This window comes from Populus nigra, chromosome 6 (assembly GCF_951802175.1).
Source record: "Populus nigra chromosome 6, ddPopNigr1.1, whole genome shotgun sequence".
Classification (NCBI taxonomy): domain Eukaryota; kingdom Viridiplantae; phylum Streptophyta; class Magnoliopsida; order Malpighiales; family Salicaceae; genus Populus; species Populus nigra.
The window spans coordinates 13,718,950-13,733,555 of record NC_084857.1 but is presented as its reverse complement, the minus strand read 5'-3'; the positions used below and the strand labels follow the sequence as shown (position 1 = coordinate 13,733,555).

At 31.4% G+C, this 14,606-nt stretch overlaps 1 protein-coding gene across 1 annotated transcript; it reads left to right on the top strand.

Annotated features, from left to right (window-relative positions):
* Window positions 1-7,679: 7,679 nt before the first annotated feature.
* LOC133696542 (NADH dehydrogenase [ubiquinone] flavoprotein 1, mitochondrial) lies at window positions 7,680-12,001 on the top strand. Its single transcript, XM_062118758.1, has 3 exons — window positions 7,680-7,917; window positions 9,036-10,503; window positions 11,755-12,001. The coding sequence occupies exons 1-2, from the start codon at window positions 7,915-7,917 to the stop codon at window positions 10,488-10,490; spliced, it is 1,458 nt and encodes a 485-aa protein (XP_061974742.1). The 5' UTR covers window positions 7,680-7,914; the 3' UTR covers window positions 10,491-10,503; window positions 11,755-12,001.
* Window positions 12,002-14,606: the final 2,605 nt, after the last annotated feature.

Below are 14,606 nucleotides of genomic sequence, written 5' to 3'. Positions count from 1 at the left end.
CGACACACCTTCTCTTAAGTTCAAAAACAAAAAAATAAAAATAACAAGAAATTAAACCAATAAACAAATTAAAAAGACAAAAGACAAAACAGTGCCACCTTCCTTCCCTTTAAATGTTAGACTGTGAGCGATATATGCATGCAATTATTTAAAAATCACAATCATGGATATATTTAATGATATATTTAAATTGCTGAATGTATGTGGATTTCATGGATTATGTTCCATCATATATCAATTTGAGGGGAAGAAAGAGGGTTCAATTTGTGTTTAAAACTTTATGATATACTTTCCATACATTCGTAGTTTTAAAATTTAACCTGTCTAATTAATCTAGAACCCAATTAATCTAGAGCTAGAGCCAGACCAGATTTAAAACAATAAAAGAAATCAAAAACTCGATTGATCCAGCAGGTTGACCTGGTGACCCGGTTGACCAGCAAGATCCGGTCAAAAGCTTAAATGCAGCCTATTGACTATTTATTTTTTTAGCCAAAACAATATCGTTTTAATTTATAAAAAAAATTAGGATTGATCTAGTGATCCGATCAAAACCCGGTGACCTAGCAAAATCTGTGATCCTGGCCTTGAATCGAGTCTCTTACTGATCTGCTCATAAAATGCTTACAAAGGGCATTTATTAATCGATAGCAGAGATTAATTACGGCTTAATTAAGTTTTAGATTTCAAATTTCATGTCATGCTTCTGTGCTGCTTTTATTTCTTTTTCGATTAGTACAGTTTAATTTGTATTCCTTGAAAACGTTGCTTACAAAGGGCCTTGCATAGACAGCAGTAGCGACATAAAAAAATAAGCTGGGCCATCGCAAATAGAAAAATTTGTGTATTTTATTCAAACAGTGTCCATCGGACGAACTTCAGAGGTTAAACCTCCACTAACTGCCGGATTTGGCCTGCAGGTTTTGCTTGCAATGGACTTTGTGCTCATCACAAGAGAGGTCGAATAAGAATGTTTGTTTGCATGGATGATGACAATCAACTGGCCAAAATATTTAGAGCAAAGCTATTACGGGCAGTATCAAATTTATTTGAACACAAATACAAACATTCAAGCATTGTTAGTTTTTTTTCTAATAAAAAAAAATGTGTTGGAGTTGATAGACTCAATCTACTTGGTAAATCCAAAAATCATTCGAATAATCAGTTAAAATATAGTTTGACTTGAAAAAATTTAAGACAATATCTTTTTTCAAAAAAATTATTGAGACGGCAACATGTTAGATCGACTCAAGTCAACGCAGGTTAACCTGCCAAATTCATGTCTCATGTCATAAAACCATGATAACCCCTTATAAAACAAATCGAAATAAATTATGAAACTTAATTTCAAATCAACTAAACGTTAAAAGATAAAATTAAAAAATAAATCAATTAAAAATAATTAAAAAAATAACTTGAGTCAACTTGGATCAACCTACCAAATCTATAACTCATGTCATGAGACTAAAATAACCTTATAAAAAATAAACTGAAATAAATCAAGAAGCCTAATTTTCAATAAACTCAATGCTTAAGATGAAATTGAAATGAAATAAAAAAACAATAAAACAATACATAAAAAACAAGCTGAGTCAACCCAAGTCAGCCTATGAAATCCATGACTCGGGTCATGAGAGTGGGATAATCTCATATAAAATGAACTAAAAAAAAATCAGGTTAACTTGTCAAACCAACGATCCAAGTAATAAGATTGGAACAATCTCATAAAAAGTAGATCAAAACAATTTATAAAGCTTATTTTTCAATAAATCAGTTGATGGGTGATGAAATTATATGTAAACAAATCAATCTAAAAAAAAACACAGTAAAATAACAAAGTCTACCAATGTTAACCCGAAACCTGGTCACGAGACCGAGATAAAAAATAAACCAAAATAAATTATGAAGCTTGATTCCAAATCAATCCAATGTTTAAGATAACTAAAGACTAAATTAGAAAAATCAAGAGATAGATGTAGTTTAAAATATTTGATCTCGCAACATGGGTTATATTTCATGTTGTATTTAATAATGTTTTTTATTATAATCATTTTCTTATTTAATCATACGATAATATAAATGGACATACATATGAAAATGATTGAATCAAATCAAAGAAAAAAAATCCATCCCTTGTACTTCATACACATGAACATGATTGAATAATATAAAAAAAAATCATTGAGCCCAATTAAATCCTTTATCCGGGTAGCGGATTTAACGAGTTAATCCACAACATCCAAGTTATTATTTCTTTTCTTTTTGTTTAATGCTTCCATGTCCCTTAATTTTTTTAAAAAATTAACCTTTTGTTATCGATGATCTATTTTTTTTATTTAACTCAAAAGCAAGTGATACGTGTTTGTTGTAGCATATGGTGCGCTATCTACTATCACAAAAGGCATGTCCTTTGCTATCTTTTTTTTTAAAAAAAAACACAAAATTAGCCATTCACCCTTTTAAGAAAAACAATGGATAGGCCCAAGCACGAAGGTTATGATGGAAGGCCTAAGCACGTGGGGTGGGCTGAAAGGCCCACACATTTAGGCTGTTTTGTTTTATTACCCATGGCCACATAACTAGTCTCTCTTTTTTTCTATTTCATGTTTGATTTTAAAAAAAATTAAAAAAATAAATTATTGAACCAAATAGAATATTTTATTCAAGTAGTGAATTTAACGAGTTAATCTACAACATCATAGCTATTATTTATTTACTTGTATAATGCTTTTTTGTGTCCCTTAATTTTTTTTTAAAATATTACAATTTAACATTTTTTTTCTTTTTATCAATGATCTATTTTTTTAAACTCAAGCGTGAAAGAATACAATTTAACCTTTTGTTATCAATGATCTATTATTGCTATCTCATCATCATGTGCCTATCGCCCTTTTTTTACTTTTAAAAACTATATTGTTTCATTCAAAAAAACCATCACGCGCTTTATTGTCATACAATTAAATAAAAAATAATCATTGAGATGAAGAAATTATTGGATCTGGTGACATGCATGACTTGTGTTGTGAGTAAGGTAGATTGACTCAAGTTCACTTTGTTTTTCTTAATCAAATGCGTTTTTTTATCAATTTTGTCATTTAACATTGAATTAATACATGATTGAGCTTTCGAAATTATTTTTTTCAGGATTATCCCTGCTAGTTTTGCAGGTCAGCCCAAGCTAATCCATATGGATTAAATGCTTTTTCATCTCAATATTATATCAAAATATCATTCAATTAATGGTTAACATTTTAAAAAAAAGACGTCACTAATACCTGAATATTTTGTTTTCGGCTTTTTAATTATTTTTTTTGCTTTAACACGTGAATTTAACAAATTAATACACAACATCCGAGCTATTTTTTTTTTATGTAATGCTTTTTCTATCTCTCAATTTAAAAAAATACAATCCCATCCTTTTTTTTATCGATGATTTATTGTTATCTTGACTCCACGTGCCTATCATTGTTTTTTTACTTTAAAAAAATATGTTGTTTCATACTAGAAAAAATATCATGCACTTTATTGTTGTATAATTAAATGAAAAATAATTTATAGGTAAAAATTTAATCTGATAACATGCATGACTTGCATTATAAGTTTGCTTGGTTGACTCTAGTTCACTTTGTTTTTTAATCAAATGTTATTTTTTATTGATTTTATCCTTCAACGTTTAATTAATTTGAGATTGAGCTTTCTATTTTGTTTTTTTTTAAATTATTCCTGTGAGTTTCGCAAATCAACCTAACTTAACCCAAATAGATCAAATGTTTTTCTATCTGATTATTGGATTAATATTTTATTCAATTTATGATTAAAATCTATTTGTTTTTCTAGAAGGTGTGTCACCAATAACTGAATAGTTTTTTGTGATTTAAAAGAATCTTGTTTTAACCCATAATACAAAGCAGGCTAATGAACTACTTAACAATACTCTAAAAAATATGGGGAAAGTACTGTAGCTTTTCCCATGCCTTTTATGAATTAGTGTTTCACTGTGCACTACACAGTGCACAATGAAACTCTTAACTATATTTTTTTAAAAAAAATTTGTTTTTTTTATTTTTTATACCTTTATGGGTTTTTTTTTGCTTTTTTCTTTGTGTTTTTTTCTTTTAATGATATTTTTTTGTTTAATTTAGTTTGTAGATGTGAAATTTTTATTTTATTTAATTATTAGACTTTTATGACATGGATCCCGGGTTTAACAGGTTAACCTGGTTGGACGAGTTAACCCGAATTTTTTTTTTTTGCTTTTTTTCTTTTTAATCAATTTTTTTCGTTTAGTTTAGTTTGTTAATGTTAAATTTCTTTCTATATGACACGTATCTCAGGCTTGACGGGTTAACCTAGTTAATTCTGGGTTAATCCGTCAAATTTTTTTTCTATTTAGTTATCAAACTTTCATGGCGCGAATCCCAGGTTTGACGGGTTAACCTAGTTTAAAGAGTTAACCCAGTTAATTCAGATTTTTTTTCTTTTCCTTCATTTGTTTTTTTTCTCCCTGTTGATTTTTTTTTAATTAATTTATTTAATTATCACACTTTTATGATGCTACCTTGTAGCCATACCTAAATTCAAGGCTCTTGAATCTGGTGTTACAGCTAGACTCACTTAAACTTGAGTCATGTAAATTTAATATTATTATTAATATTATAAATATTACTCTTGGTTCAAGCGTTGCAGCTAGCCAGCTAGACCCAAGGCTCTTGAGTATATTTTTGAAGAAAAACCTAACACTCTTAGAACTTAACCTTTTTTGATATTTTTTATGTAAGAAAAAAAAATTAACCCGTGATGTATGCCTTTGTTTTTTTTTCTTTTTAAGCTTTGTATTGTGGACTGCACATGCAGTTCACAGTAAAAAGGCTGATACCTTTAGTTTTTTTTTCTATAGTTTCTTAATATTAATTTTTTTCTGTTTAGTTATCAGACTTTTATGATACGAATCTCGGGTTTGACGGGTTAACCCAGTCGATTCAGAATTTTTTTCTTTTTCCTCATTAGTAAAAGGTTGATGCCTTTTGGTTGTTTTTGTTTATTTTCCTTTTTAATTAATTTTTTTCGCTTAATTTAGTTTATTAATGTTTAATTTTTTTCTATTTAGTTATCAAACTTTCATGACATGGATCCCGGGTTTGACGGGTAACTTGGTTTGACGGGTTAGCCCAGTTAATTCTGGGTAACCCGTCAATTTGTTTTTTTTTTCTATTTAGTTATCAAACTTTCACGACACGAATCCAAGGTTTGACAGTTAACTTGGTTTAAAGGGTTAACTCAGTTAATTTAGATTTTGTTTTCTTTTTCTTCATTAGTTTTTTTCTTTCTATTGGTTTTTTTCTTTTTAATTAATCTATTTAATTATCAAATTTTCATAACACGACCTTGCAGCGAGACCCACATCCAAGGCTATTGGGTCTGGTATTGCAACCAGACTCACTTAAACTTGGGTCATGCAAGTTTAATGTTATTATTAATATTATAAATATTACTCTCGGGTCAGGCATTGCAGCTAAACCCAGGACTCTTCGGTATAGTTTTACAGAAATACCTAACACTTTTAAATCTTAATTTTTTTTTATATTTTTTATAAAAAAAAACCCCGCAGCATATCGCGGTCATGTAATTAGTTATTACTATACCATGTAGCTGTTGATTTATTTCAGAAAAACTTATAAAATCACATTTGAGAAATTATAAAAGCTGACAAGACCTTTCTCCATCCCCTACACATTATTATTATTATTATTATTATTATTAACATACTAGTTATTGATTGTGCTCTTCCTATGGTTTGGACGAAAAAAAAGAAGTAATATTTAGATTGTCAAAAAAATATTGGTTTTATTATTAAATTTTGTATAACAGTTAAATTAAATCGTGTGATGATTTCCTCACATAATCTTGTTTACTATGTAGATCCAAAAAAAATTTTAATATTAAAAAATAAAATAAAATAAAAATATTATATTAAAAAATAAAATTAAAAAAATATTATATTAAATAATAAAATTAAAAAAATATGAAAAAAAAGATCAAAAGACCCAGAGTAATAAAAAAAACTCCATATAAAATAATGAAAATTAAAAAAATAAACCAAAAAACAAAAAAAAAATTCAAAATTATTTATACTATCATGACTTCAGTATCTTAACAATTAATACACTTTCAAACACACATTTAAAAAATAATACAATCAAAACAACATTGAGAGACATTTCAAAAAAAATTAAACTTATTTAATTTTGAGTATCAAAATATATTTTTATTTGTGTGTGATGAGTCGTATCATCAGTTGAATGAATACTATTATTTTTAATTCTATTTATTTTTATATTTTATAAGTGTTTTTTTAAATAATTAATTTTTATTTTATTTTTTTACTTCAAATTAATATTTTTTAGTATTTTTAGATATATCAAAAATAATTTATAAAAAATAAAATAATATTATTTTAAATAAAAAAACATTTTATAAAATAAAAAACACGAAACAAACTTTAATAATTATTGAACTGCAGATGGTGTGTCGCATAAATTGAGAGAGGAAGGTGAGCTGGACACCGTACCCATTGTTGTTTTTTCGTGGGATTCGTTGGGCATGTTAGCTATTATAGCTTCCGTGACTTTGCTTCTAGCTATAATTATACCCGTGGAGCAAAAATATTACTGTAAAAATATTATGGAGCTAAATGTATTCAAAGTAGTAATATATATATATATATATATATATATATATATATATATATAGGCTAGGCTTTCGATCCCTCCACTTAGCTGCAGTTTGAAGAGAATACTTCTTCTTCTTCTTCGCTTTGTACCCCTCTCTCTCCCTCCTTTTATTGTGATGACAAAGCATATTCTTGAATTAATTTATATATTAATTGATATTAAATTATTTAGAAAAACATATTTCAATTAAAGTTATGCAATTCATGTAAATTAAAAGACATAATTGTTAGATATAATATAGAGTTTGAGAAATAACTCGGGTTACTAAATTATCAAGTTAACACGTAAGTCATTGAATCAATTAATTTGAGAAAAAAAAAGTGAATAGAATATAGAAGAGGTTGATATATCAAATATCATTTTTTTTAATTAAACAAGGCTAAAGGTCCTTAAAATAACAAGAATTGCTTTTGATTTTTTTTTAAAAGCTAAAAAAAATAACATGATTTATTTACGCTTGTATCCTAGTAATACTTGAAGATAACGTTCAAAGCCAAACTCTCTAGGATCAATACCTAGAAAAATCAATAATTTGTTTTGTTTAAAAATTATTTTTCAAAAATGACTGAAGATATTAATTAAAAGAGAAGGATTAAATAAAATGAGGCCTTAATTATATGGGCTTGGATCCAAACTATTTTGAGCTAAAAGGTAACTGAGCCTGGGCTTATGTTTCGAACAAAACTCGAGCTTTGCAGACAGTGATTCGGACCCAGGTCGAATCCCAAACACTTGGCAGATTACAAACGATCCAAGAATCAGAACCGTTCAGTTTGGCGACTATTTAAGGCAGTATTTTTTTTTTTTTGGTGGTGAACTATATTTTTTTAAAAAAATAGTTTGTATTTTAAAAATTATTTTAATATGTTAAAATTAAAAAATTAATTTTTAAATAAAAATTTATTTTAACATATTTTTAAACTAAAATTACTTTAAAAATCAACACCTCACACAACCCATAACCAACACTACCTTGCAGTCACGGCAGTCGGGTGTCTCTGCGACGTGTTACCCGTGGTCATCACAAGCACCCCATTAAGATCGAAAATCATAGCCGTCCATCTTGCATACTTAGCGACAGTCGGATTTCGATATATTTTCTCTCAAGAGTCCATTTCTCATCTGGATTTGTTGCAGCTGAATCGACTCGAATCATCAAAGCTTACCTGCCACATTTCTTGCCATGGTATTAAGCTCTCTCTGTCCTTTTTTTTTCTTTCTTAAATTCATTTCTCACTGTCTTAGGGTTTCACTTAATCTTTCTGATTTTTTTCTTAATTACAGTAGATAATCATGTTTCAGTGGACTGTATGAACGATTATCGAACGCATGTTTGTGTTAGATCCAGTTTTTTTTTTTTAAAAAAGCTTTAATTAAAGCTTACTAAGGATATTCTGTGATAATTTGTTTTTGAGTGCGTGCTTAGCGTTTAGGTAATTGTGTTGTTTGTACTTCTTAGTCAAAATTTCAAGAATCTTGTAAAACGGAATTGCTGAATTCATGATCCTGGCCGAAATTTATGCTGCCTTTGGAAGTTAAGTTTTGGTTGTGTTTGTGGTAGAATTTGTAGTTTTTGGTTTTTGCCGGCCTTTTTTTGGATGAAATGTTACTGGCCTTGTTGTAGCTCTGGAATGGGCATCGACCTGGCTTTGACTGGTATATTTGAGTTATATTATTGGACTGGCGTGTTTAAATCTATCATATTTCGTTGATGATGGTTTTGCATCTGTACTTGTTAGTGCGCACAAGTTCTGTGTTTGTTTTTGTTGTTTGTTAGAAGCTTTAATTAAAGCTTATTAGGGCTATTCTGTGATAAACTGTTTTTGAGTGTGTGCTTAGTGTTTTGGTAATTCTCTGTTAGTCTAAATTTCAAGAATTTTGTAAAATGAAATTACTGAATTCATGGTCTTGAAAAAAATTTACGCTGCTGCGTTTAAAAGTTAAATTTTGCTTGTGTTTGTGGTAGAATTTGTTAATTTTGGATGAAATGTTACCAGCCTTTTTCTTTTGGATGAAATGTTACTGGCCTTTCCTTGTTGTTCTGAAATGGGCATCAGCCCAGGTTTGACTGGTATATTTGAGCTCTATTCTTGGACTGGCGTATTTAGATTTATCATATTTCGTAGATGACGGTATTTCAGCTGTACTTGTTAGTTTGCACAAGTTCTATGTTTGTTTTGTTGTGAATCTCGAGTTCTTAAGAAATGTACTGGACATGGATGTTAAATTAGGTATTTGAATGAACCTGTGAACGTCATAATGCTATGGCATGTCCTAATATTTGTTTTTTTTATTTTTGCATAGGCACCCATTAGGGGTATTTTTTCTTTGCAAAGAACAGCTTTGGTGCGTCAAAGTGAGAGGTTGGGAGTTGGCTTCAGGTCTTTCAGTACCCAACCTCCAACAAATGCTGGTGCTCCTCAGCCTCCACCACCTCCCCCACCTCCGGAGAAAACTCATTTTGGAGGCCTCAAAGATGAGGACCGAATTTTTACTAATGTTTACGGATTGCATGACCCTTTCCTCAAAGGTGCCATGAAACGGGGTGACTGGTATAGAACTAAGGACTTGGTGCTCAAAGGTACTGACTGGATTGTTAGTGAAGTTAAGAAGTCTGGCCTCCGAGGACGCGGTGGTGCTGGTTTCCCATCTGGTCTCAAATGGTCATTTATGCCAAAAACATCTGATGGTCGCCCTTCCTATCTTGTCGTCAATGCTGATGAAAGTGAACCTGGAACCTGCAAAGACAGGGAAATCATGCGGCATGATCCACACAAGCTCTTAGAGGGATGCTTGATTGCTGGGGTAGGAATGAGAGCTTCTGCTGCATATATCTACATTAGGGGTGAATATGTGAATGAACGACTAAATCTGGAAAGAGCCAGAAAAGAAGCTTATGAAGCTGGGCTGTTGGGCAAGAATGCATGTGGATCTGGTTATGATTTTGATGTCCATATCCACTATGGTGCTGGTGCTTATATTTGTGGTGAAGAGACAGCGCTTTTGGAAAGCCTTGAAGGAAAACAAGGGAAACCAAGATTGAAGCCTCCTTTCCCAGCTAATGCTGGGCTGTATGGCTGCCCCACCACTGTTACAAATGTGGAAACAGTGGCGGTCTCTCCCACCATTTTAAGGCGTGGTCCAGAGTGGTTTGCAAGTTTTGGCCGAAAGAACAACTCTGGGACAAAATTATTTTGCGTGTCAGGTCATGTGAACAAGCCTTGCACAGTTGAAGAGGAGATGAGCATACCACTGAAGGAGTTAATAGAGAGGCACTGTGGAGGTGTAAGAGGTGGCTGGGACAATTTACTTGCTGTGATACCAGGTGGTTCTTCTGTCCCACTGCTTCCCAAGCACATATGTGATGACGTGCTTATGGATTATGATGCACTTAAAGCTGTCACATCAGGATTGGGGACTGCAGCGGTGATTGTGATGGATAAATCTACTGATGTCGTGGATGCAATTGCAAGGCTGTCTTACTTCTACAAGCATGAGAGCTGTGGGCAGTGCACCCCATGCAGGGAGGGAACAGGATGGCTTTGGATGATCATGGAAAGGTTGAAGGTTGGGAATGCAAAGTTAGAAGAGATAGATATGCTTCAGGAGGTGACCAAACAGATTGAAGGCCACACCATCTGTGCATTGGGTGATGCTGCAGCTTGGCCTGTACAGGGTCTCATAAGGCATTTTAGGCCAGAGCTTGAGAGAAGGATCAAGGAGCGTGCAGAAAGGGAATTGCTGGAGGCTGCTGCTTAAGAATTTTATACAGGTTTCTACTTGCATCTTATTCTTCTCAAGTAGACTTTAAAAAGAAAATATACTATGATGTCCTATATGGTCAATTAATGTACATGGGTTGTCGTGATTATTTGCACAAAGTTAGGAGTGTCATGGATAAAAAGCTCATAAAGTTTGGGCAGATTGATGGTCAAGGTTTTGCTTGTTTATTCAAATTAGGCTGTAATTTCCCACCAGAAAAAAAAAACAAAAACAAAAAAGAGAAGGAAAGAAAGGAAAAGAAAGAAAGAAAGAAAGAAAAGAAGCTTGATTTATGCTAGGCATGTTGGAAGGTGATCACTACAATGCTGTCTCGTTTCCCTGTTTGGAGGATGTTAGAACTGTTTTTATTCTTGAAGAAGAACAACCGAAATAGGGAAGGCATGCCAGAAATGAAGGAAGGAAATTTTTTTCTTAGCAGCCTCTTGCACTATGTATAGGATTTTTTTTTCCCTTGAAGGGGGTTGGGGGGAAGAGGGGAATAAACCATTCAATCTTTATCGGAACCTTTGACTAAGAGGATTGGAGGGTTTTTCACTGTGATAAATTCCCTCCAACTAGTACAAAACCTTGACAACCCATTTATGCGGTGATAAGGAAGGAAGTATAAGGGTTACTATCCCCTCCAATAACAATAATGGACGATGCATTTTGTATTATAAGGGGGAAAACACAGGATAACAATGCAGAAATAGTGTTTGAGGATTATCAAGAGCTACTGACCTTTTTAAAGGAATCCAAGGTGGATTTGTCAGTGAAGTAGATACTCTATATACTTTTGCCTAAAATAGTACCTATATGCATATGCATCAACACATGTTCTGTTTCAGGTGATTTTGTTGCAGCAATAAATTTCAACAGCATTAGAATATGTGGTATCTAATTTTTGGATGAACAACTTTCCAAGACATCTGATTACAACTCTGCAGGACGAATGCCCTTAAACATAAGGATCTTGATACATTTTTTAATTTGTTTTCTCAATTTTGTCCTTTCTAGCACCTGAAAGATAAAATCATCGAGAGGCTAAATAATTGGGTTGTGTAGTCTGATAGTGAAAACATCCAGCACTGCATCGAGTAGACCCACCCAGGCATTACAAGCACGCTTTTTGGGAGGTGGTGAATGCATTTAGATACTGACATGTTTTCTAGGTTTCTCTTTAGCTATTTCTAATTCTAAGTGCTATAAATTTCCAAGGTTTTTTACCCGAGCTATAATGAGTTTTCTTTCTTCTGTGTAGGGAATGCTTAATTGGTGAACATCTTGAAATAAATGAAGAAACTACCGAAATAGTGTGGTTGGTTAGTGACCTAAAGGCACCAGCAGTCCTGTTAGTTTTTTTTTTCAAAGCTGTATCAACTGAGATTCACTGTCCCATAGAGATTATGATTCTTCTGGGAAAAGGATAATTCAATGTTTGCTCATGTGCTTTTAACATGTCTTTGGACACTTGTGGAAAATGTTGTCAATAATCTGTGTTTCATTTATATCACTTTCATTTATTTATTATCATCATCCCTCGATCTCTTTTCTTTATTTAGCAGTCTCTCTTCTGGGCTGTTTCGTTAATGGCCAGAGGACTTCCAATGGTGGTGATTGCGGCTGAGGAGGAGGTGGTGAAGATTTGATTCCCTTTTCTGATATTTTTTCGCCATCTTGTTCATTTGGCGAGCCAATAAACTGTACGAGGGGGTTATCTTGCAACTACTACTAATCAAAACGTGATATGCTAGGAGATATATTTTACGGTACGAATGATTTCCTGGACGTCAAAGATTTGATGCACAAGGAAGATGTTCTCTAGTATCTCAAAGGAAACGATCATGGGGTCGATCAAGAAGAGATGGTCCGGTTGGTTCTCTCTATTACCCGATCTACTTCGAGTTCTTTAAACTTGAACGTTGGATTCCATCACCACCAGGTATCTAGATTTCCATTGTCCTCTTTTATATATATATATAAAAGTTGAATGCTTGTCCCAAATAACCAGATTGATCACAACTGTCAACAACTTGCTCACCACACCAAGAGCTGTATATCCTGTATCCGAGATTGCTCTCCGGCAAGAAAACCCAAGGCCAAACCAAACAGACAAGACAAACCAACTGGCAAAACCACCGCAAATAAGTGTTTGTATTTTAAAGTTTTTTTTTATTTAAAAATTTATTAAAATAATATTTTTTTATTTAAAAATTATTTTTAATATTAACCTATCAAATCGATTTAAAAATATATATAAAAAATTAATTTTAAATAAAAAAATCAAATTTTAACCACTCTGTTTAAAACACTGGGGCTTAAGCTCTCCCATTATAAGCAATTCCAGCGGAAAGAGTAGGACTAGGAGGGCCTCCAGAGTGTTGTCCAACACGAGACCCCATATATTTGAACCACTGGTCATAACAACATGCTTGTTATAGACAAAATCTATAGCCATGCTTATACCAAGTAAGCTAGAGCCCAACTGTAAGACATAACTGTGTACCGGTTATCTGTTAGCGCGTATAGCGCACTTCCACCAAAGATGTTGGATAAAGGCTGCCATGTCTTCAACAATGGCCATGGCGGAGGCGAAGCTAGAATAATTTTTTAGGGGCAAAAACTAGTATAACAAGACAATTTTTTTCTTCCTAATCTACATGTATGGGTTGTAAATATTTAAAGATTATATTATTTAGTTTTGTACAAATAACTTACTACAATCATAGAAGAATCTTTGTTTCGAAAAAAGGGAGGAGCTCAGGATAATTTTTTAGGAGGGTTAAAACTAATATAATAAAATATATAATTTTTTTTTTCTAACTGCCATACATAAGTTGTAAACACAAAAGACTGTATAATTTAGTTTTGTGTAAATAACTTGCTGCAAATATAGAAAAACCTTTCTATGAGTAAAGTGGCTAAAAACAATATCAAATTAAATCAAAACTATGAAATTAATTTTATTTTTATAAAGTATCAATCACTTTAATTTTATTGGTATTCATTCCTATCAAATATAAACAACATACAAGGTTTATAAAAAATACTAGTTAAAACGAAATATTACTTATATGTGATAAATTTTTTAAAATAAAATAAAAATATTCTTACATATTTATTTGAATTATGTTTGTCATTCTTTCATGAAATCGATTATCATATCTTTCATCAATTTCTTTTCTATATAAACAATAAGATAATCTTGTAAAGTCTTATTTTAACAATTTTCATTGATAAAGAAACTCGTTCAGTAGTTAACGTTAAAATAAAATGAGTCAAAATAAACCAAATCAATATGTCAATTAACGGATAAATAGTTGATTTTTTAATTTCTACCAATCCTTGCATGAATCAACAACCAACGACAAATTTTTTAGTTCTTGGTGGGTCTGTCAAGCTCATAATGCTACAACTAGACTCTCGTAGATATTTTTAGGATTCAAAGCTATGATCAATATAAAAATCTTGATGACTTGCTTATTAAATTTATTATTTTACTCTTAGAACTGTTGATATTGGTAGCTGTAAATATATTAATTTGATAATGATACTAAATTATTATTGATTTTTTTATGGCAAGATAGTTCATCACAAAAGTTAAAAATCAAAATATCATAAATTTTTAAGAGCAAAATTTAAATTAAATGTCAATCAAAATCTGAAAAATTAATATATTCATCAAAAAGTTAAAAATTAATCTAGATATAAATATTCACAATTATCTGAAAGTAAATCTGTATAAAGTTTAGAGAAAAATACCTTAGATTTTAAAATGTAGCATTTTAATCACCAACCCATCATTAAAGTACACTCGATTCTCAAAAAACATAACCACAAAGTTAACTTCAAAGTTCAAATTCACACTCCACGCAAAACACATCATTCTATACGGTAGAATAATACACGCAAAAATCACATCTAGTAAATCAAGGTGGCAGAATTACAAGTCATCACTTAGACTACTTCTTCCTTAAAAATTGAAAATTTATGTTTTTTTCCATGTTAAGTTTCCTACTCAACAATTAATAAGTTCTCATATTACAACAAATTAAAATTCACAAAATGGAAATTTTGAAAGAACATTATATATCAAGCAAAACCCACAAATTA